We start from the raw sequence: 23650 nt of genomic DNA, 5'->3' as shown, positions 1-23650 counted from the left end.
TTCCCGCTTTTTAAATGAAACTTACAGTAGTACTCTTACACACCTAGATAATAAATGTCCATCAAAACTGATCAATATTTGTATTTGCAGAATTTAGGATACGACATTTTTTTTCATGGCTCATTTAGTGATGCCCCAAATTAGTCATACCCTGGACAAATGTTGTTTGTAAATTGGTACATGGTAAGCGAAGTTGTTTCTGGCTCAAAGTGAGTTGTCCAAGGTGTTAAAACCCTGGAAGGCGTGATAAACTAGTCGTGTTCATTGTTTTCACTATGTAAAGCAGTTCCTAGGTTATATGCTGATCTTATGTTTTGGGTTTTTTTTGCTAGTTGATTGTTGTTCAATTTAACACCTGATGGGTGGACAGGCACTTCCAACTATTTGTAAACAAGCAATCTAAAAGTCAATTTTTTATCATGTCCCCTTTAAGAGGTAGTAATACCGCCCCGCTCCCAAAAAATGTATATTTTCATTATTTCATTTACATTTTGGTAAGTTCTCGCTCGCTTCTACACATGCGGTGTAGTTGATTAGAGTGCTCTAAATTATGCTAGAAGTTGCTCGAGTCCTTCAGAATTGTGGCAAAACAAGTGATATGATACGTTTGTCTTTTGCCATTTTCTTTCAAAATTACACATTCACAGGAATTTTAGGTGACGTTTTGAGGTTACAAACGGCGCTCAATGACATAGTTTACGAACAAGGTAAAGCTGCACAAGAAGGCACGCTCTGTTATCGCCATACTTTTGTTTCTCATTTGACTGTTGTTTTATACTCTCGGCTTCAATGTTTTTCATACCAATATGCAATAATGACTCGGCAGTGAAACCCAGTTTATTGCAGGGGTTTCGTTCCCTGACCCAAACTGCCATAGGTGAAAATCCACATGATAGTGAGACCATGTAATTGCTTTTTTAACGTTGTACTTTTCGCACATGCGTGAAACACATTTAAACTTCATAAAAGTATCACTTCTGCTGTCAACAAATGGCAAACTAACTTTGAGGAAACGGAAAGACTCACTCTCACAGTTTCCCAAATAATAATCAACGCATGCTTGCTTCACACTGCGTTTTTATCCTTCTCAGTAGCTGGTTGTGCACAACCAACTTCCCCGTTCGGTCAAACAGGTTGAAGCACTTCCCAACGGTTCAGGTGAACTGTTGGAGCCCTGAGACAAATCAACTGTAGGAATATGAAACACCTTCGCTGTCTTTTGTTTTGCACAAGTTGTCTTCAAGAGCTACCAAAGTTGACAATATCCCATGTTTAGGCTTTGTTTTTGTTTACATATTATTTCGGTCATGTATTTAACTTGTCCGAAGACACTAGCCATCAAGAAAACAAAATTTTAGCAAGTTTGGGTTCAAACAATTATGTCATTAAACCCGTAGTTGCTTTATTCATTGAAGCATACACGATTTCCTGGGTTTGGTCACGTGACGTTCCGCAAAAAGCAAATAAACGTTGACTGTAAAACTGAACCCGTAATATAAAAGTGTTGAACGTTGAAAATTTAAATGCATAAATGTTCAACCATACCATAGATGCACAAATGTCTGTTAGTGTACACCCAGTAGACCTCAGCGCTGCCATATAGCGAGGGTGTGGCAGATGAACCGAGTTATAACGTGGGGTCACCATAATAATAAATCTGTCGCATTTGCTAATAGCAGGTCCCCCCCACCCCCCTCCCCCATTTCTATACAGACAGCCAAGAGGAAGCGGGGCTACGTCAAGAACAAGCTGCTCCTGAAAAAAGGCAAGAAAGTACAAAAAAAGTAACCCCGACGAACTCTCCTAGGAAAACAAATGCAATGCGAAGAAACCTCTGACAAACAATGAAGAAGAGCACCAGGGTGTGGATGTCTGTGGCACTTGGGCTCAAGCGTTTTGTTCGTTTTAAGAGCACCCCCGTGTGGCGAGGAAGGTGAAGTCTCAAATTCTGGCTCGCTCCAGAAAACCGTTGTCCATTTTATCTTGGGGGAAATTTTGTCTTGCTTCTTTTCTCCACTTTTTTGATTTTGCTATTGATTTTGTTTGTTTTTTAATTTTTTTTTTTTTAACTTTGTATTTGAATGTGTGGCAAGGCATCGGGCTGCTCTGTTGGTTTGTGTCGATTAAAACTGTTGTGGTACACAAACGATGGTGATTATCAGTGCGCGGGGGTGGGGCGGGGACGAGGGTTTAGAAAGGGGGCCGGGGGGTGTAGCAACATTTTGCACCAAAGAGCCATTGACGTGACCTTGCTCCATGGCACGTGAACTCCTGGGGGGAAAAAAAGTGAGGAAGCGCCCAGGCCTCGTTCCTGACACGTGTACACGCCAACGTATGCGGTATGGAGGGACGTCACCCACCTATTTGAATTCACCTTCACAATCCTTTCCCCCCCCCCCCCCCCCCCTCCTTTTTGTCTGCTTGGCCCCCCACTCACGCCTCCCTTTCTAATCATTTACAAACCAATTGGCCTAACATGTAACTGTTATGTAAAGATAAATGTCAAAAAAGTATAATATATTGCATTCTTGTGATTTTGTTTTTTTAAATATGCAGTTTTTTCTTGAAATTGATTGTTTTGTTGTGGATGTTTTTTTTTTTTTTTTTTGTACGACAGCAAATAGATCAGTGAATGCAATAATTCTTGTACAGAGGGCCTTGAGATTTTGTTAATGGATGAAATGAATGTGAATTTTTACTAAGCCGCCCATCCCCCCACTCATAAGTAGCCTAGATTGTACATTTTTGCTCCAAAGAGGCAAGCAACAATATGTAAAAAGTAGTGATGTTATTAAATAAGGCCTCCCGGTTCTGCAGAGGGAGCGCTCGAGTTGAGCGAGCAAGCCATAGTGCCTCTCGTCTCACATTTGCCGTCTCCCGTCATTAAGCTACGGGTGCGGAGGCCTCGCAAACTGGAAATGTTCCAACGGGTGCACGGCAGGGGGTTACCTAGAATGATAGTGATAACGGGGAATACTTTAGAAGAGTTTATCTAATCTTTCAGTCTTTGCCTTGCTCTCCCCCCTTTTGTAGGGAAACGCACTTAATCACCTTTGTCTTCCACTCCAGACCTTTGTCCTATTTCGTATCACTCGTCCGCTCATCGGTGTTCAAATGTTGCTGTTTTGGGCCACGCTAGGAGTAAAGTTGCAAAGAATACGAGGGGGGGGGGGGAATATTACAAGAAATAAGTTGCAATTTAGAACACAAAGTAGTCATCGTTTCAGTAGTAGACATTTCATGAGGGGGGGAAAAAAAAAATCTAAATACAGTGAACCCATTCGGCATTTGCAAGTTCGCCTATTCAGACTGTATTTTGGGGACCCTATTCTGTTATTTGCTGATAAAGTCCCCTATTCACTGATCTTGTGCTCATTCCAAAGCAATAACAGTATTGTTTTGACGACATCTGTTGGCATTTGGGTGCCAGGGAACCGTTGCAGTACGTTGTGGGGGTTCTTTTTGACAAAAGTAGTCTTTTGCTGCCATCTTGTGGTATCTACAGGCAAATACAGTACCTTATAAAGCTTTTTGAGCGGTCAATTTCAAGTTTTCGTTATTAATGGGTTCACTGTGTAGGAGAATTAAGTTGTAATTTTGCAATTAAAACAAATTGTCATTGCAATGAAAGTAATCCTTTTACGCCAATAAAGTTGTAGTATTACCAGGCAGAAGAAAATTATTGGAATTAAGTCAAACAAGACAAGTCTGTTTTACAAGAAAAAAAGTTAGCATATTTAGAATAAAGTTGAATGTTACAAGAAAAAAAATATATATATATATATAAAATATTAAACAGAATATTCATTATAATACCAGGAAGAAATGGAAATATTTTGAGAATAAAGTCAAAATATTACATGAATAAAGTTGGTTAAAAAAAAAAAAGTTAGGACTTTATTCTTGCAACATTTTAGTCAACTCAGTTTTATAAGATTACTATTTCGTTGTTTTTTTTTGGTGTTCCCACCCCCCAGTCCCTAGGAGTGTGGCCCTTTCATAGTCTTATTTCTTGCTAGTTAACATGAACTAGTCTGAAATACCTTAGTTGGTAATGACACTCACCCAAGTATCACATCGATGTCTTAAATCTCATTTGGATTTTTACGTTTACTATGATGGAAACTACATAAAGCAAAACAAACAAACAAAAAAAGTTTGGGTTGAAAGGGTTTTTTTTTTTTAAGCCGACGACAGTGGTCAAAATCGAAATGGTTAAGGCCAATCTTAGATTGTCTATCGCAAGCCATCTGTTTCGCTTGGCTCACATTTGAATGGTTCAGTAGTATATAACTCGGACGGACGCAGCTGGAACCAGCAGCTTTTTTGTATTTTTTTTTTTGGTGTGTGGTTTTTTGTTTTTAAATCTCGTTTTCAAAAAGACACCAAACTGTTTTTTTTTTTTTTTTGTGCGTTGGCATGTCAAAGAGAGATTCTCGAAGCGCACGCCTTCCCTCGCATCCGAAATGCGTCAGACTGACGTGATCATTTTGTCACATCTGTACGGCTGTTGTATTTCTGTATTTCTTTCTTTCCTCACCAGGGTTCCTTAGTGCTCTTCCCATGTTTTTTAGGCTTTCACACGATCACCACACTTCCTCTTAAACAGTTTACTTTCCAGAGGAGAGTTCAGATAAAGCCTTAATGTGATGTGACGTTTCTAACCCTCCTGTATTTTTTTTTAAGGATAGTAACAAAACTTCCCTCACTGCTGCTTTTTTTTTTTATTATTTTGTACTTTTTTCCGTTTGTCTCAGTGCCGTTTGTTCCTGACCCATTTCGATTTTCTTTTGGGTTGTTTTGTTTCTTTGACTCAATCCCCCTTGGCTCTTCTTCTCATGTTCAGCATTTACACTGTTGCTCTGTTTGTTCAGTCATCTTTAAATGTACACTTAAATTAAACCATCTGTGTTGTCATTGTGCCCTCTCCCAATCCAAGAAGTGCAACCACAGCTTTTCTCCCAAGTATTTCTTTGCAGGTTTAGTGCAGTGCAGTGTTTGCTGCACTGGGTGGCAGCAATAACCCTCAGGTGACTGAACACTTCACAGACTGATGAGAGTCGGTGTTGGGGTTTTTCCCCTTAATATGCACTTGTTAGGAGTCTCCTGCCATTTATTCGGACTAAATATTACTGAAGCATCTGAAAACGTCTCAGTGCTTTCGTACCCGTAAACAACCTTGAGGTGGCAAAAGTACGCACACTGTACTATAAAAAAAGTATTGATCAATCAAAAGGGTTTATCACGTAATTTCACTACCTTTACCACAGCCTGTAATGTAATGTTGGCGAAAATATAGATTTTAGAAAATATTGTACAAAATATTTTGGGTTTTTTTTTTTTCAGGAAGGCTTTAATTAACATTTGGTGGAAAATGTCTGAAGGTCATTTTTGTGGCGTTTCTGACTTTGTTTGAAGGTGCGCTGCTTCGGCATTACCATCAGACACAGTGACATCTAGTGGATCTTTGCAGCATTACACAATTCAAGTTCAATAACAGTGGGTCTAAAAGCACTCTGTTCGAGCGGCTCTGTTTACATAAACACAAATATATATATAGACACAATATACATTTAAAAATAATCTAAAAAATCGGTAGATTGAAAATAAGAGTGACTTTAATACCTCCAACATTAACTGGACTATCATGTAACCACATGATCAATGAGTGAGTCAATAAACACATTAGGGTCACACAAAAGAGAGGAGAGGGAAGCCTTTATGGGCCGAGACTACAAATAATACAATGTAAAATGGGGAAATTATAGAAAATGTGTCTGGATACATTCAAAGTGCAGACAAAACAATCAAGGCTGCTTTTAGGATTAAAGCCAATGTACTGTCTAAAAACTTGACCTTGTACTTTATATAGTCATTTAATGTAGTACATTTATATCGGCGATGATATTTAAAATGGTTTGTGATGATCGATGCTGCTAGATGACTACCCTGATTGGCAGATAGAGCCATACCTTACAAAAGTGGTGCAGATATCTACACAATGGTAAAAGTGTCTTACAAACAACTTTAGTGTTAATGTGAGAAAACATTGTATTGGATGTAAAAACACCGCTGACGAGTTCTTTGTGTGAGTGTGCAAAAAGGCCCCGGCACAGGTGAAAAATTGAAGGAAAAGAATCCTATATCAACTCGATACAAAATGCTGTTGTCCTTCGTTACACGTGGAGAGTCCCTTTGGCACTGTTGCTAGTTTCCTGTCCGTGTCTCCATGGCGACATAGTTGAGTCAATAGTTGGGCTTTCGAGTTTCAAGAAGCAGCCGCTACCCGTGAGTGACCTCCCACCCGTGGCCACGAGAAGCGATGCGAGGACTTACTGTGAGGCGGACTTCCGCAGAGGATTGTTGTACATCCACCCGTCTCCCTGCAATGTGTTGTACACTTGACTTTAGCACAGGCAAGACAAACGCTGCGTTTGACACAATAATAATAAATAACAAATCATCAGAAGTAACTCGTTAGTGCTCGTATTTATTTTTTATTTTTTTTTAAATCCACAGAGTACTTAATTTGGAGGGTTATTTTTTTTCTTTTACTTGAGTCGTCTTACCATGGAATAATTTGACTTGAGTACAATTTTTGGCTACTCTACCTAACTGACCCTAATGAGGACAAGCGCTAATAGACCTTTTCGTGTTCGTAATGATAAGCGCCAGCCTACTTCCAGGTGACAGAAAGTGACCGCTTTTCCTCATTAGGGTCGTAGGTAACCTGGAGCGCATCCCGGATGACTTTGGACTGGTAAAAGACAATACATTTGCATTTAATCTTCTATGACTGTTTTGAAACATTTAACTTGTATGTGCAATCCATTTTAAATGAAGATTTTATATTGAAGCATTTGTTTAAAACGTCTGCCTGGTGTAAAATGTTCGACAGTCACTGACATACTGCAAACATCAATGGAGATGGTGTATCAAAATGGATACAGCTCCTCCATTTGGACGCTTACAGTATATAACTGCATATTTGTATAATTAGGAGAGAGAAAAATACACATTTTACAGATTCAAGTATGTGTGGGGACAGTTGCATGAGCATATGACCTCCTTAGTGAAGTATTTGGGTGTCCAGGCTTTGTTATCAGCTACTCTTCGTCTCTCGTCCACCCTCTGGTGCTCTTCAAGGCCGTGTTTGTGCTCCGTCGCCTCGTCCATGTTGCAGTCTTTCAGCGACTTGGTCACATGTTGCCATAACCGCCTACAAGCGCACAATTCCAGTCAATTTCCATCTCGACTCTTGTCTGTTAAGTCTTCATACCTGGACTCGGTGCATCCTTGCTTCTCTAGCGGGCGCAGCTTCTTCCTGGTTACGGCGAGCTTGGCTGTGTCGATCACTTTGGTTTCCCCGCTGCTGTAGGTGAACTCCAGGGTTCCGTTCCACTCACCCTGCGCTTTACACACGATGGTGTTGGTCGGAGTGTGTTTGACCTCTGCAGTCACTCTATGACCGACAAACAAACGCCGTTAGTAAAATATTCACTTCATTCAAGAGGAAATATGGAAAATTTAGATCCCCTGCCGCAAATAGCAAAACTGAAGAATGTACACGAGGAGGAGCATGTCGCGTTCAAGCAACGCAGCGTGGGGGGAGGAAAAAAAAAAAGTGTCAAACGGACTCAAAACTCTGGACGATGCCCGTCCGTATAGCCGGGACAGTGAGAAAGTTAGAGTAAGCATGTCAATAACATTTATTAAAGTAATTGCAATAAAGTCATTTAATTACAGTAAGTTAGCGCCCATTATTTCTGTCAGTTGTAATGCTGATTTGACCTAAACTTATGTCAGTGGCCAATCCTTGAATGCCCCCTAGAGGTCATTGATGATGTCACTTTTGTCTAAAATGCTCGAGGATCATTTGAGCTGGGATGGCCTCCAGCACGCCCGCGACCCTTGTGTACTGTATCCACCCATTTTCTGTACAGCTCATCCTCACAAGTATATACAAAAAAATGTAAATAGACACATTGCTCCATCTTGTGATCGGACCCCAAAATCCCACTTTTTAGCTTCAACCTTTTGGGGTTAAATATTGATTTTGAGTGAGCTTTAATCCAAGAAGCTTCTGGTACTTTGGGGTCAAACATAAAAAGGTACAACTAATTGAATTTTTACCTCACCTGTATCCTGGACTGGATAAGTAGCAAAAAAATGTACAAACCATGGCAAATGGTGCAAGAATAAATAATTTAAATTAAACTGAGTCTGTTCTGTACTGGGATGTTTTTAATCACATAGTAGTTTATAAAATCACTGAATGGAAATACAGACACTCACCTGTGCACTTTGCCGCCATAGAACGGTTTCGTGTGGAAAGTGACAGTGGCCGAGTAGCCGCTCTTGGCACAGTTGATGGAGACTTTTCCTCCCAGTTCCACCCAGGGCACGGTGAGGATGGAGCGGGCGTAGGCGGAGGGCAGCGAGAAGACGTACTCCTCCTCATGCTCCACGAGACACAGCACCCCTGGCAGAAGGACGGAAGTTAAGTAGCATTAAGAAAAAGCCCAAGGCATTGACGTGCGCCACACACAAGAAAAATAAAGTCCTGGACCAATGACGTACTTTGGAGGAACTGATGCCTTCCTGTGTTGCGATTACTTGTTCTTCCCCCCCCCCCCCCCCGTGTTTTTATATCGGCGCAGCTGACAAGCGCCCACACTGGCCCTTTTGTCTCCCGTTAAACTATTAAAACACTTTTTTCATCGTCGTTCCAAGTGTTCACGTGCGCAACAAAACACAACGAAGCATTCAACCAATAAATTAATTGGATAATCAAGGAAAGGCATTTTAAGAGGCCAATAGTTCCTTCCTTGTTAAAGTTAACATTAACAGCGGCGGTTTTTGGTAATTAGATACAGCGATAATCTTTATGACAATAGTTATGTCGAACTGCCATACTAATTTGAATGCTCAATATAATCCGATATGGACGAGCGGGAAAACAAACACTGTTATTGTGCATAATAGAACGCACCATTTGTGTCATTTCGTGTCCATCCATCCATCCATCAATCTAATGCTAATTTAGTGGAAAGACAAAAAGATGCATCTCTGTGTGTGAATTACATGATGCTCTGAGTGCACGAAGTTCACACTGCGCATTGGTTGTGAACCAAACCAATATTTGTTCCTCAATGTTGTTCATGAACAGCGGTGTTCAAGAGACAAGGTTCCACTGAATCATGTGAAAACCGATTTAAAAAAAATAAATAAATAAATAATAATAATAATTTTAAAAAATGGGTCCACGAATGATCACGAACACTTTTCCAAAAGAAAGGCCAACCACAACGCGTACTGTGGTGCGCATAATACAGGCCTTCAAATACTCCCTACCACAGGAAAGGGAAATGCGTCTTAATGGCTGTATGTTCACTCCCGTGAATTCCTGATTTAAAATCAGTGCAGTAAGGCACTTCACATACGTACAACAGGACTCTGTTGTGCTCTACACTGATTATAATTGCAGTGGCACAAAGTCAGCAATCAGTTGCGCTTGCAGTGAAGGTCACCGGCATCAGCTGCTCCTGCCCGTGATTGCCTGCCCACAGGGGCGACAGAAAGCATGACTCGGCACTCAACGTAATTCCGTTTGTGTATAAGGTCTCCTCCGTGCCTGGTGATTGGAAGCAAAGTTGCGCTGTTAACAGAAGACAGCTGAGACCACATCTAAATTTTGGCGCAGTTGGCCGAACGCAATTTGGGGGCGAATTTGATCGGGGCGCAGGCGGTCAAAGGAGTCTGAGGTCGGCGGATAGGTGTACTAGATTTCAGACGTATGCCATATGCCAGCAGGCATCAAACCCTCTGAATCTGGAATGAATTATTATGATTATATTTTTGTCAATTCATCCCACTGGCCAGCGCAGCTAAGGGTGGGGGCACACCAACGATGGGAGGCGAGGATAGACTCATGCGGTCCACGGACATATTGAAGTCGCCAGCAGTTGTCACCAGCTCGTTCGGTGTTTGACGAGGGTATCCGCTCACGTTGTCTGTCGCCACACCGGCCGAGAGCGGGGACGACGCTTCAGGGACGTACGGTTCGCATCTTGATGTCCCCGCGCAAGACTCGGTGTGCCACATTTAATGGGAAGGAGAGAAGCTGCTTTGATTTGATTGAAATCGACTGTTCGCTCCCACAGCCCCTCTTTCAAATAGGTCGATTTGCGCTCATCTGCGAAATTAGCAACACTCCGTCTAGCCTGCTCCTGCACAGATTTCTGCCGCCTGCCGCGCCAGTTACGCTGGTCACAAAAATAGAGCTCAAAGTGTCAAGTATACGAAGTGCATTAAAAAAGGAATCAAACATATCTAAAATGTAGTTTTAAAAAATACATATCAGAATCTATTGTCTTATATAATATATGCATACGTTGTAAAATAATCTGCTGTATAGTACTTATTTGTAATGCTCCTCAGAATTGTCATTCCAATTATATCCCCAAGCATTAAAAGTTCAGTGGTTATCTTTTAAGCACCTTTTCTTAGTTCAACAAAAGTTATAAAATCCATTTCCAAAAATCCAAGTTTTTCGAGCAGGGGTCTAAGAAAGAGCGCCCCAATTTACAATGTACAATAATATCCCCGTTGCAATGAATTGAAGTGTCATTCATCTGCATGAGCCCTAAAAAGCACCATCATTTTTTTGGTTTCATGTTTTTCATAAAGAAAAACACTCCTTTGCAAAATAACTCCAGAAACATGACATCTGCTTCATGCTCCTTCAGTGTTTTCATTTTGTATTAGTCCGTTTGGCTGCTTGTCCCTTTTGATAAACAGCTAGAAGTCTGTCTGTGAGTGTGCCTCTCCTTTTTTTGGCCGACTCCCCTCAAGCTGTGGCCTATCTGAAGCGCACTCGCGTGTTAAAATTTGAAAAGCAAAATGAAAAATCGCCCAAGCGACAGTCCGTAGTGTGAAAAACTCCGAAATTGGCTCACTTTTAAGTCAAGGTACCACTGTATTACATTCCTGTTTAGTAGATCTTCTAATCTTCGTTAGGGAGTCAAGACGATTGAAAAGTGCTGGTTGGGAAAGACTCACCTTCTCCAACCATGGACACTCCTATAGACATGCCCATGAATTTGCTCTTGGTCCAGACGTGCGCGTTGACGCACAGCCGCCTCTCTCTGCACTCGCAGTAAAACGCTGAAACCGGCGGATGATGGGACACCTGCTCGGCCACAAAGCGGACTCTGCAGCGGCCTCCCGGTGCGTCGTCACCTTGCCGCGCGTTGTTGGGGCCCCCGCCCGATTCCCGGGCAGACCCCTGGTTCGCTCTGACCGAAGGCTTGACTTTGTCCCGAGGCACTTCCCAAGAGCAGTGGAAGGTCTCCCCCAGAATGGGGTTGTAGGGCTTCTTGGCAACAGCCCCCTTTCGCCCCTCGGTGAAGGAGGTCAGGTAGTACTCCACGAAGCGGACTATGCGGTCCTCGGCTGTAACTCCAGCTGTGATTGACAGGAACAAGTCCGGATGGGCCATGAAGTTGGCGTACATCTCCAGCAGTGAGCGCTTTTCCAGGATAAAAGTAGGCAGCACCACCTAGGAAAACCACAAGGAAAATCCTTCCTCAGAAAGAACCGCTGGCATTTTCCATACAAGACAAAAGCGGACTTGTTCTCGCGATTCACATTTAAAGGTCAGCGATTGAGAGTCTCACCCGGGTGAGGTCCATTCCCAGTTTGAGCTGGGAGAGCAAGTGGAGAATGACGCTCCTCTGGTCATCCAGGACGCCCAGGTCCTCCTCCTCGTTGTCCTCCGTGTCCGTCACTTCCTCGCTTTGGCTGATGTCTGCCAGCCCTGCCTGGTGCTGTCCAGACAAAAGCAAAATCAGAGTATTTGAATTTGTAGCTAAATGGTTCGCTAATCCGCTCTACTTTTTAGGGATAAACCGATCAATGGTCGACAACAAATTCATTGTCCGAGATTTTGTACAGCTGATTTAGGACAATGCTGAATCACATTGGTTTTGCTCAACTTTTGGAACTATGGCCATGTTATTTTTTTTCCCCCCCTTTCGTTTTTGTTTACATGTACAGATATTTTTAGGCTTTATATCAGGGGCTGTGAGCGTTTTCTCTTAAAAACCCATCTCAGATGAGAAATATTAATTTCAAAAAACATGGTAATGTAAAAAAAAAAAAAAAAAAAAAAGTAATCGATTTAGCAAGAAAATCAGATTTAGAAAATAAATAAATAAATCAACTTGGCATAAGAACCTGACCTGAACAAGAGAAACTGATATCATTTTCGGATTTAGCGATGCAAAATTGTCCTAAATCAGTTGGAGGAGGGAGGGAAAAAAAAAAAAAAAAAAAGTTTTGTAACGCAATGTTATCGGCCTGGCTGATTTTATTGGCATCGATATTCAGCGTTTTGACACGTCTGCGACAGCATGAAATCCGACAGCCGATAAGAGAACAATTTAAAACTGGGTAAATGTCAGAGCAACAATATATATGAGAGAAACAATTTGTTTTCATGTGATGTTTCTTATGGAGGCCTTAACTTGGAAAGGCCGAGAGGGAGAAGATAAAGCTTTCTTCTTTCCATCAATGACAGTGAACCTCTCGCATAGGGGGGAGGGGGGGGGGCACAACTTTGTACACTTTTCACTGCAGTCGATGCATCCATCAAACCACTTTCAGCATGTCGTAGTACGCGTGCTTGTATTTCTTGTTTGCCTTCAGCCCTGATACGCGACTGGTCAAAGCAGAGTGCGTGCTCTGTTTTGTTTCCCAGCATTCGACTGAAGGCGGATAGAGCGCTCAAATGGGAGCCGATGCCTTTGATATCTCCTGCGGTAACTTGACGGAGGTAGCAAGAAGAAAAAAAAGAAGATTCTAATGTATAATGCACAAAGTGCTCCCGCGCCTGCGGGCCACAAAACTCTCTCTGCGCCCACTCTACCTCACTGCTGCTTATCCTCCATCGCTGCTTTTGTGCAATACCGTTGTAGGGATCTTATTTTGATGACAATGCCGCTGGAAATAATGAGGAAAAGCAACAATCGAGCCAGGCTCAACCAGGATGTGGAATTCCCCGGGTGCTTGATTGCATGGCGTGTGTGTGTGCAGAGAAGTGGAAATGCGCACGGGAGAGATTTCCAGGACACGAGTGCCTGCCTGTCACCTGAATATTTCATTGCATGCAAAAGCCACGCAGCGTGCACACGTGTTCCGGGATCCCGTGACTTGTTGGGGTATATTTTAAAGGCGTTTGTAGCCCGGAGAAGTCTGTTATGATTCCAGCGGTTCTAATTTATTAAAAAGGTTCTTGACTGTAACAGGAAATTGCTGCACTTCTGCAGGAGCTCTTCAATGGCAAAGTGCTGTCGGCACAGAATTTGAATGCCTTCGATGTGTCCTTTTAAATGTCGCCTGCATTATGCCTCATACATGTTCAACAATATCCGGAGCATCATTATTGGATAACAATACTCAGTTTTAATTGACGCCGTCGGAGACAGATTCACATTCATTCATTCATATAACATTACAGGACGTTTATTATTTTGGTTGTAGTTTACAATGGCATAGGAAAAACTGCCTTGCATCAAACTGAGAAGCGTTTTGAATATTTTATTGCATTCATTTTGCTAGCTTCATTAAGGGAGCAGAATGTTAGAAAGTGTGATGCAGTGCAGGTCTACACCCGAGCAAATTAACACTAAAACAATTAAAATAGCTCTCTGACCAATTCAAATCTTTTTAAAGCGAGCTCTCTGATTGCATTACCTGAAGTGGAGCGACTTTATGATTAGAGATAAATCTACCTAAACTAATAATTAGAAGGGTAATATGAAAAGTTTCCCCCAAATATATCTATATGATCTCTCAACTGAATAGATAAATCACATGGGTGTCAAACTCATTTTTGTCACAGGCCGCATTGTAGTTACGGTTTCCCTCAGAGGGCCATTATGACTGCGAAACCATATAAATGTATAATCGGCTCATCATATCATTACATATACAGTCGGACCTCGCTTTTCATAGGCCCAAGATTTTGGATGATTCGGATTTGGTCTTTTTTTCCCCCCTTAAATTTTGTCCCAGTTCCTTGTTTTCGTACAGTTGAAAATGGTCCAAACGCTAAACGCATCTGGCTCCCCGCGTCGCTCCTTTTCTCATTTTAAAATGCTTGCAATTCTCAACGTTCTTAAAAGTGATGACAATTTGAAATTTTGGTCCAGAAGAACATGAAGCACATGAACATGATTTGCTTATGCGGGCCACCTGAAATGATATAGTGGGCCAGCTCTGGCCCCCGGGCCTTGGGTTTCACACATGTGCATTAGATGCAAATATTTTCCACATTAAGCAACGCTTTTCCATTCAAATACATTTTGGTTGGCGAATAGGCATGCATGAACTTAAACAACAGTTGTTGCAGTTCTGTCCTGTCAGGTTTTGGTGGCATGCTTTTCATCTGTAAACAAATCAAGAAGCCATTTAATACATACAGTGCAGCAAGTGTTCTGCCTGTAGGCTCTAACTAACTCACCTCATATAGAAAATGGCATGCAAAAACCAGGAAAAAAAAAAAAGTGGCACATGCATCACACGAAACACTCACATTGTCCTGTTGTGCTTCTAAATACTTAGCCTGCATACAACTGGACTTCATCTCCATAAAAGGGCAAGAAAAAAAAAAAAAAAAAAAAAAAAAGTAGCCTCAACACCAGCAAAGCACTCTAACAGGAGCAAAGACAAAGTTGTGTTGAAATCTCTGCTAAGCGCCCATAATAACACATCTTCATCTCTTCACTGTCGAGTTGTGGGAGTGAGCAGCTGCTGTGCCCACCACCCACCCTGGAAAACAAGTGGTGAAACAAAGCTCAGAGGTAAGTCCCCGTGACGTCTTCTCCTTCTGCTGCTTCCCATCATCCCTGTGCCGTTTTCAGACGGGTGCTTTTTACTTCCTCCTCCTCACTTCTGCCCTCCCCTCTCATTTCTCTCGTGACATCACTTCCCCTTCCTCCTCCACCTTGGATTCAGTATTCCACCCCCCTCACTTGGTTGACTCCTCCTCTTCCTCACTGGGGGCTGTCATCGCAGCCTGCTCAGAATAGAATAGGCCTTTATTAGTCCTGAAATGGGCAAATTCCTTACCGTTCCAAGGTCAGCCTGTCATCGTCATTAAAGCTGATTTTTTTTTTTCTGCACTTTACAGGCTAACTAGAAAACGAGCCACACTAACATCCTTAACGGTTAACTTTTGAGCTTCCGCCACATCAAGGGTCCAATATAATATGAAGTTGGTGGGGCCAAATGACGAGTCAATCATTTTGAAAGCGTTTTATTGGGGTAGACTTTTTATTGCTTTACTTCGACGTGCACTTTTGCAAAGCTGCAATAAGCGACTCTCTCTACTGAAAGGAATGACTTGCTCCAGCGCATTTGTTTGATTTCTTATTCCTCTCCTCCCTAAATCCTTTTGAAGTCCAATTCTGTTGAATACATTTGTCGTGTTTTCCTCCGCTGTGCTATAACACGTAATCTTTTCTTTGCCACCGTTTCCTTCATCCCTCCTCCTTTGGTTCCACTGCTCATTCCTGCTCCCCTGTTACATCATCGTCACTCTCCCTACCCAAACTGTCTCCGCAATCCAGTCTCGTGTTTTCCTTTTGCTACCGGTCCTCCACGGTTGCTCACTTTCCCCCCTCTATTTCTCTCTATCTATCCTTTTTGCAAAACACCATGGTGCAATGCATGTTTGTGTATACCAAAAGCACAGATAGGACAAGTTTTCATCTCACATTGACCTTTGTATGACTTTGATGTGATCTATATCCCACTCAAACATCCTTGTAGGGGCAAGAGGATTGTTTCCCCCCCCCCTCTCTTCGATCCCCGTCATTTGCTATCATGGGACTCTCAAATGGGGGACATTGGAACTGTAGTTGTTCACATTGACTGAATTACGAAGCTAAAAAAGTGATGAATGAGTCGTGTTCTGTTGAATGAAAAAGCGCTCAATCCGCCTGCTATTCACACCGTTTCTGTGAATTATATTTTTTGCAAGTTTGTTTCGACAAGCACTATTTTAGACAATTCATACGCCATCATGGCACCGATAGCGTGTATTATTGGTTCCCTGACTTCTGTGCAGGAAACGTGGGTCCAGTTCCCACTCAGTGATGGTGTGAATGTGAGTGTGACTCGATGTTTGTTTCTATATGTACTCTGATATTGTCAGGCTTTTGCTCCCTGTGACCCCGAACAGGGTAAGTGGTGCAGCTAATGGATAGAAAGCTACGTCAAGTCTATACAAAGCATTGTGCTGACCTCTGCTGGTTTAAATCAGAAACAACATAATGTAATTTAACACACACACATAATGATTTAACACACAAGGCAGCACAAGATGTATACTAATAGTGTGATGTGAGTGAGGCCATGGTGGTAGGAATCATTAATAATAATTATTACTTCCAGAGTCAAACTGCCACTATCATCATTTTTTATATACTTTGTAATCGTCGCCAGCCAATTGCAGGGCACACAAACACAACCACAAGTTCACACCTATGGACATTTGGAAGTCTTCAATTAACCTAACATTGCACACGCAAACTTCACACAGGAAGGCCTGAGCAGAGTTTCGAACCAGGAACCTCAAAACCTTGAGGCAGACGTGCCCTTCTGTTGTGGCTTCACACGCAGAAATAGCAAAACACAGCAGAGTCTTACAAGAAAATAACAGCACAGGTCTGCGTTTTTGGTGGCGTGATGCCAATCGTGCTTGGAAACTTTAGACAAAGGACAAGTAGAGAAAAAGCGCGATCAGTCAAAAATGAGCCGTCTCACCTGGGCAGCGTGTGACGGGCTCCTTTCCCTGAGGGCTGGCGAGGCCTCGGCGGAGCGAAGAGGAGTCAGGCCGCCGTTTTTCAGATGCTGCCCTGAGGGTGACTTTGGTACCGTCCACACAGGAGCGCCATCTGAGTAAATGACAGTGGGTCAGAGCCAAAGCCGAAGGGGTTTATTGATCTGCGTGTATTGATGCCCAATTGGCTTGGCGGGAATGACACTGACGAGGGGGATGGAGACGGCCCGTATCACTTTTGATTTACTTCTGACATTCAATATTAGGTTTGATTCAAAAAAAAAAAAAAAAAAAGACTGAAAGACGGTGGTGGGATTGACAAAGACGAGACAGCAGGAAATTGCGTGCGTGTATGTTTGTGTTTTTTTATGTGCTTGTTGTGTGTTTGTGGTATGTCTGAATGTAATGTGTAATGTGTTCTAATATCAGGCGCTTCGCTTTGATTTTAGGGCAGACAGAGAGAAACAACCAGAATGATGCTTTATTTTCACTTCTGGTCTTGGGCTTCCTTAACATCTGTTTATCAGTTAAAAATGTATTCAACTTGACACGGTAGACTCAATTTATTTTCTTTCAGTGGACACGTCGGCGCATATCTCTATGGCTAAAAATTACATATTAAACTGATACCTCGTTGACGGTGTCAATCAAAAATCAAGCATTATTTTTTTGTGTAAAGCCAGTATATTTTGTATTGGATTAGATGTGCATGTATGGATACCATAATTATTCAATGAGAATAAAATAGGACTTAATTTAAATATACCACAGCGTTTAAAGAAGATTTACGCATTGCTAAGTGAAGTAAAAAGTCTTACTGATTTATGTCACGATAAATAGAAAGTGAATGGTGGATAATTTAATGTCACGGTCCATCAACAGACATTATCTCGGTCCTCTAGCCACATGTTAAGTCTCATGTATAATTTGCTGTAAATGAGCCCGCAAAAAGAAAGCAAATTTCTTCATCTAAAAGCTTTTGCGTTCCAGTAGCTATAAAAAGTCTACACACCCGTTCAAATGCCAGATTTTTGTGATCTAAAAATTTAGTCGAAGATAAATCATTTCAAAATGTTTTCCACCACTAAGGTGAACCATAACTAGTACAAATCGATTGAAAAAAAATATATATTTTTTTTTTTCTCTCTTTTTTTTTTGAGAGGGAAAGTAAAAATAACTGCGATAACACGGTTGAACAAATGTAACCAATAACCAATCACATTCAAAGTCATGCTAAATGGGAGTCAGTCAACAGCTACCTTCATTAAAAGTGGCTCTCATTAACCTAAAATAAAGTTCAGATTTTCTCGTCAGCTTTTCCTGACATGGTTACTTCTTTCCAGAAGAAGCCTGGAAGTTTTATGCTAACACTGAATGGTATTTCGAACTGTTCATAATTCCCTCCTTGTTGACAAAGCCCCTAGTTCCAGGTGAGGAAAATAATACCACATGGTATGTTTGGCGCAAACATAACACTGCTCATCACCAAAAGTACACCGTACCCACAGTGAAGAGTAGTGGTGGTAGAATCATGCTTTGGGACTGTTTTTCTTCAGCTGGAACTTAGTCAAGGTGGAGGAAATTATGATCAGCTACAAATATAGAATTATACAGAGGGTGTGCACACTTGTGCAGCTACATTATCTCAGTGGTTTATTTTTGCGTCCTGTTTTGATTTATTATTATTTTATTTTTTTTCCCTATTGTGTTGTACAGGTTATAGCTCACATTCATAGGGGAAAAGAAAGTTTTTAAATTATTTATCATGGTCGCATTTATTTATTTATTTATTTTTATACCATTAAAAAAAACTGACATTGAACAGGGGTGTGTATACTTCTTATATCCACTGTACATAAAAGTAGATCGCAGTTCCAATTAGTCCTAATAGAGTCCGACCGTCTGCCTTTGACATCCTCTAACAAGCTCCCAAATTTGGTTTACAGCAAACTACATAGGGGTAGTTCTTTGAATTCCATTATGGAGGAGCAGCCTGTCCAATAAGCTGCCACAATTTCCGTGGGTTTCAAGCGCTGTCTCTACAAAAAATGCACTGAACTACCCTAAAGGCATCTGTTTAGATTATTATTATTATTGGACGCAACTGGACCCAGTGGAGAAAGTAGTGTTGGCCACAGCCTGGGAGGCACAAGTGTGTGTGCGGGAGTTGATCATCCATGATCAATTCCCATGTCAGAAAAGATTATCTTCATAGATACATGATGTGTTCACAATAGTATTTTAAGCAGGTGGATCTTCTGCTCTGCGGACCACTAGCTAGATGCATGCTGAAAATGCAAAATGCTGGTGTAAACAAAAGGCAAACAAATGTTCATGCAATAGATACAAATCCACAGGTTATGTTATACAATTGCATGAACAGCAATATTCAGATCAATATAAAAAACGGTATTATTTTTCACATGAACCCTGTATGTATATGGGGTACTAAATAAAATACCTCGACACACCTAGACAAAAGTACCATACCATTTTACTGTGACTTTACCTTAAATGTTGTATTATAATTAAAAATGTAGAAAGCAATGTACAGATATAACACATGCAATAATTAGACCCAGAAAAATCATTATAATAACTATTTGTGGGTTATGATTTTAAATATTTTATGAGACCAATATATTTAGAAATATGGTACTAATATTTCAAGAATATTTATTGCCTTTTGCTGATGGGCTGTTCTACTACCACATGGGTCGTAGAACTGGGTCCATTTTGAACAGTCACTCAACCAACTTGAGCTGGTGTTTAATCCGATCAGCTATAAAATGATCAAAACTAAAAATAGCTCCCACATTTCTGAGCTGTGGGGTAAACAATAGTTATTTCGCTTCATATTTTAAAATGCATTATTCAGTTCTTATGTGGATGGAACATGCACAGACCAGGTTCTGTGGGGAAATATAAAAAGGACTCGTACAAGCAAGCTGTGTAATCACCGGAATCAAAACCTGATTCAGAATGTATTCAGTTGAAAAGTTATTACTGTCCATGCAAATCGCTGTCCATCCATTCCTCTGCAATGAAGTAAATCAAGGTCCTACTTTAAATGACCGATGTCAGGCTGTGAAGGGACTCATGTACTTGCTTTGTGGATTTTTATTTGACTTCCTTACAGGATTTAAGCTCTCCAATGAGGTGACAGAGGAGAGGCTAGGGCACTCGAGAAGAATTTGCTACTGGTTTTGGAAGTGGAGCCCAGACAGACCATCAGTCCATTCACATCCTTGACCCTGTCAAAAGGTTGGCCATGCAGTGGCAAGTTATTCATTATTCAGCTCTTTTTTGAATTTTTTTCTAGTCTGGATAATTCTCATGCCCAGCACTCTGCTTATAAAATTCCTCACTGTAGTAAGGGGGGTGTATGCTGAAGTTGGGGGTACAGTTGGAAGACCACGGGGCCTATCAGCCCGGCAGCGGATACAAAGTGGTTTGCACTTGCAGTGAGGTGGTCCCACTCCACAACAACCCCTGTTTGGAGAGCTGGTAGAGGGCACGGTGACTGTTGGTGCAAAGAAAAGACCAAAGCACTGTCAGGATTGACCCGAATCATCATACCCTAAGCATTAGACGGGGTAGCCTGAGAAATGATGCAGGAACAGCATTAACATCCATAACTCTAGTTTCCATTCTTCCCCCTCTTTTTGGGTCATGTCAAGACAGCAAAAGGACAGGCATGGCACCGGATACCCTGCAAGCGTCTTCCTCCAGCGTACATTGAGAAGAAAACACAATGTTGGACTATGATGGTATGAGGATTTAAAGGTGCATTTGATCAAGGTTTACCTGATCTGTGGCAAACCGAACTGCACCGTTTGGTTGAAATGTGGCTTTATTGTCCAATGCATTTTTAGGCACATCCAATATATGATCTTGTTGACCCCCAAGCTGGACTTTATTTACATTTTACAAGGTTTACTACTTCTAAATCTAGAATTTTATAGGGTCCAAAAGTTAATTCTTATCAGAAGCCTGACTCAATAGCCCTCCAAAAAAAAAAAAAAAAAAAACAGCAGTGAAATAGATATTGAACCAAACCAAGGGAGACGGACATTCTTGAACTGCAAGTGTCAAAGCATCCTCAGCGAGACACTCACAAAACTTTTGTCAAATTGTGTTTGCGAAGATTTGTGGAAAGAATTGACATTTTGCGTTGACATGGATGCTGCCTTTGTAATCGATTGTAATAGCTGAGGCTTCATCTTTGTGACTGCAGCACACATCCACTTGCAAAGTGCTTTCGGGATCAATGTGAAGCAGTTACAGAAGTCTAGAGACACCAAGAATATTTAGTTGGAACTTTTGGTGTATATTCTGCCAATATTAGACATCCTAATCCTTGTTTTAAAGCCAGTGAAGCACCCTCAGGCTGTAGGAGGTTTCAATCCAAATAATTTTTATTGGATCCATTATGGTCAGGCACAGAGAAGGTTAAACATGGCATTGGTGTCACACACCACTGTGGATTATTTTTGCAACGACCGAAATGCTTCCATGAGATTTGATAGATTCACACATTAAACCCTGAATATTTGGGACATGAATGCTCGGCCATGAGAAGATTTAGAATTCTCCAAACGCTAAAAGGATACATTTTATTCATACGCATTTCGCAGTCATGCTTACATTTAGCATTGTGATTGTATTTTAGCAGAATTTTCAACCCAACCAATCAGCCGGCGTATACAAGGTCATGGTCATCAATGACGCTGATCACTTCACTTGAACTTAATAGTTCCCAATTGAAACATTCAGCAACATTTAGTACAGATGTTGAAGTTCGTAGTACCCATCAGGCAGGGACAGGAACTACAGTCCAGCTGGCCCTTGCTAATGGCTTCTGAACAAGTAGAAAGGAATGACAAAGAGGAAGGAGAAGATAGAGAAGTTTGGGGCTCCAGCAGAACAAGAATGGAGCCCAGGGAGGACTCACCCGTGGGGGCTCCATGGACAGTGTGGTTGCGTTGAGTAGCCTGAGACGGAGGCGGCACCTGGCTATGGCTCTGTTGGAGGATGTTCAGGCACTCTCCCAGGCAGCTGAGCGTGGCGGCCGATGTGGCTTTGAGCAGCAGCAAATCCTGGTCCAGACAGGAGATGGGGCCTTTGGTGGGCAACGAGTCAATGGACTGGACGAGGTTCTTTTGCTGACCCTCGGCTTGGGACATCATCTGGACAGGTAACAGTTAAAGAACACGTTAATATAGCCATAGCCAAAAAAGAAACATGCCACTGTGCGTAAAAGCTTACGTAGCGATTACAGTGATGTTCACTGCCACTCTGAGACACTTAAAAAAATAAATACATAAATAAATAAATTAAAAAAAATTAATTAATTAATAATAATAATTTGAACCCCGGTCCCCAGAACTGTGAGGCAGATGTGCTAACCGGTCTTCCACCGTGCCGGCCCAATGAGTTTTAAGGGGCAAAAAAGTGGAAGGTTTTAGACTGTCCAAGTTCATCTCAGGAGCAACAGGGGATTCAGTATCGTGCCCAAGTACACTTTGACATGGTCACAGGAGCTCAGTATCAAACCATAAAGTTTGGGTAGGGAGATGACCACTTTACCACTTGAGCCATGCCTCCTGATAAGGCATCACATTGCGCATGCTAAATTAATCATTTTAGCTCGACTACTCCCAGTGTTTTGCTTGTTTGGGTAAAAATGCGCTAAATTAACTGCACAGCAATTTTACCCGTTTGGCAGAAGCCATTCTGGGTGCGCCCAATTAGTAGATCAGCTTCCAAATCCGTTTGCGTTAGTAATCATGTTTTTGCTCGCACAATCCTTTAGAAATTAAAATCTGGCTCAATGTGAGGTTTTACCTTATTTTTTAGCTTTATCTTTTTATGGTATTGAAAGTGAAAGTGCATTGGTTTTGCTCGTCTCAATTTTTTGTTGTTGTTTACTAAAATACTTGAGATCTAATGAAGACGAAAACGTTATATTACAATAAGATTCTTCTGTGCTCACAAAAACCGAGATGCCATTTAAAATGATACTTCAGTGGTTCAATCATAATTAAGTGAATCAGCCTTTCTGATGAATGATGCAGCATAGAATATATAGTGTCACCTCGTATGCTCCAAAAGAAGAGTGCTGCAAAAACCTTTCAAACAAGACTCCCCGATGAGAAAGCATGTCTTAGTATGAGAATTATTCCTGTTTGGATCTAAATACATCACAAAAGGGAGCAAGACAAAGTTGCCTCTTTATTGTGGGTAATAAGCTTTCTCAGCACTAATGTATGCAGGCTGCTAATCTCGCCTTCATTAATATTGTATATATTCACAGCCCACACCTCATCTTCTGCACGCACTTGACTGGTACATCTGCAGTGGCACACGAGAGCTATTTTGGAAGCCTTATAAGCTGCATGATGAGCTTATATGCATCTTCTAGCGTGAATGGAGAAAAGACTCGAGCACAAGACTAATTATTCACCTATGTGTTTACTTGGATTGGATGCAGGTGTATTCCATGAAGACCCGTCACTGTTTCACTTAAAATCTTTTGGCTTGTAATTATTCCACAAAAAAACTGAAAATATATTCATAATAGGGTTGGCTGTTTTACTAATGTTCCTTGATCGGCCATGGGGAAAATTACCAATTGATTATTTTTCTTAATATACTATTTTCAATGAGATGAGATGAGATGAGAGAGAAACCGATTATTCAAAACTCCTGTTTGCATGTTCTCCCTGTACCTGCGTGGGTTTTCTCAGGGTACTCCGATTTGCTCCAACATCCCGAAAACATGCACGGTAGGTTAATTGAAAA

The 23650-nt window shown here is 41.5% G+C and overlaps 2 protein-coding genes across 2 annotated transcripts in view; one reads left to right on the top strand and one right to left on the bottom strand.

Moving 5' to 3' along the window:
• The window catches only part of stt3b (STT3 oligosaccharyltransferase complex catalytic subunit B), a 78306-nt gene extending 73389 nt beyond the window's left edge, over positions 1–4917 (top strand). The window contains exon 16 of the mRNA XM_061665218.1: positions 1714–4917. Within this exon, the coding sequence (XP_061521202.1) occupies positions 1714–1788 (75 nt within the window). The 3' untranslated portion in view covers positions 1789–4917. The remainder of the gene's footprint in view (positions 1–1713) is intronic.
• A 784-nt stretch (positions 4918–5701) lies between these two features.
• The window catches only part of LOC133395916 (oxysterol-binding protein-related protein 10), a 56722-nt gene continuing 38773 nt past the window's right edge, over positions 5702–23650 (bottom strand). Inside the window, exons 6-13 of the mRNA XM_061665219.1 lie at positions 21801–22035; positions 16831–16961; positions 11679–11828; positions 11062–11560; positions 8296–8482; positions 7280–7462; positions 7066–7219; positions 5702–6383 (exon numbers count right to left, since the gene is read on the bottom strand). Coding sequence (XP_061521203.1) covers positions 6333–6383; positions 7066–7219; positions 7280–7462; positions 8296–8482; positions 11062–11560; positions 11679–11828; positions 16831–16961; positions 21801–22035 — 1590 coding nt within the window. The 3' untranslated portion in view covers positions 5702–6332. The remainder of the gene's footprint in view (positions 6384–7065; positions 7220–7279; positions 7463–8295; positions 8483–11061; positions 11561–11678; positions 11829–16830; positions 16962–21800; positions 22036–23650) is intronic.

The sequence above is a fragment of the Phycodurus eques genome, chromosome 20 (assembly GCF_024500275.1).
Source record: "Phycodurus eques isolate BA_2022a chromosome 20, UOR_Pequ_1.1, whole genome shotgun sequence".
Classification (NCBI taxonomy): Eukaryota; Metazoa; Chordata; class Actinopteri; order Syngnathiformes; family Syngnathidae; genus Phycodurus; species Phycodurus eques.
The sequence above is the reverse complement of the archived record's forward strand: the minus strand, read 5'-3'. Positions and strand labels throughout refer to the sequence as shown.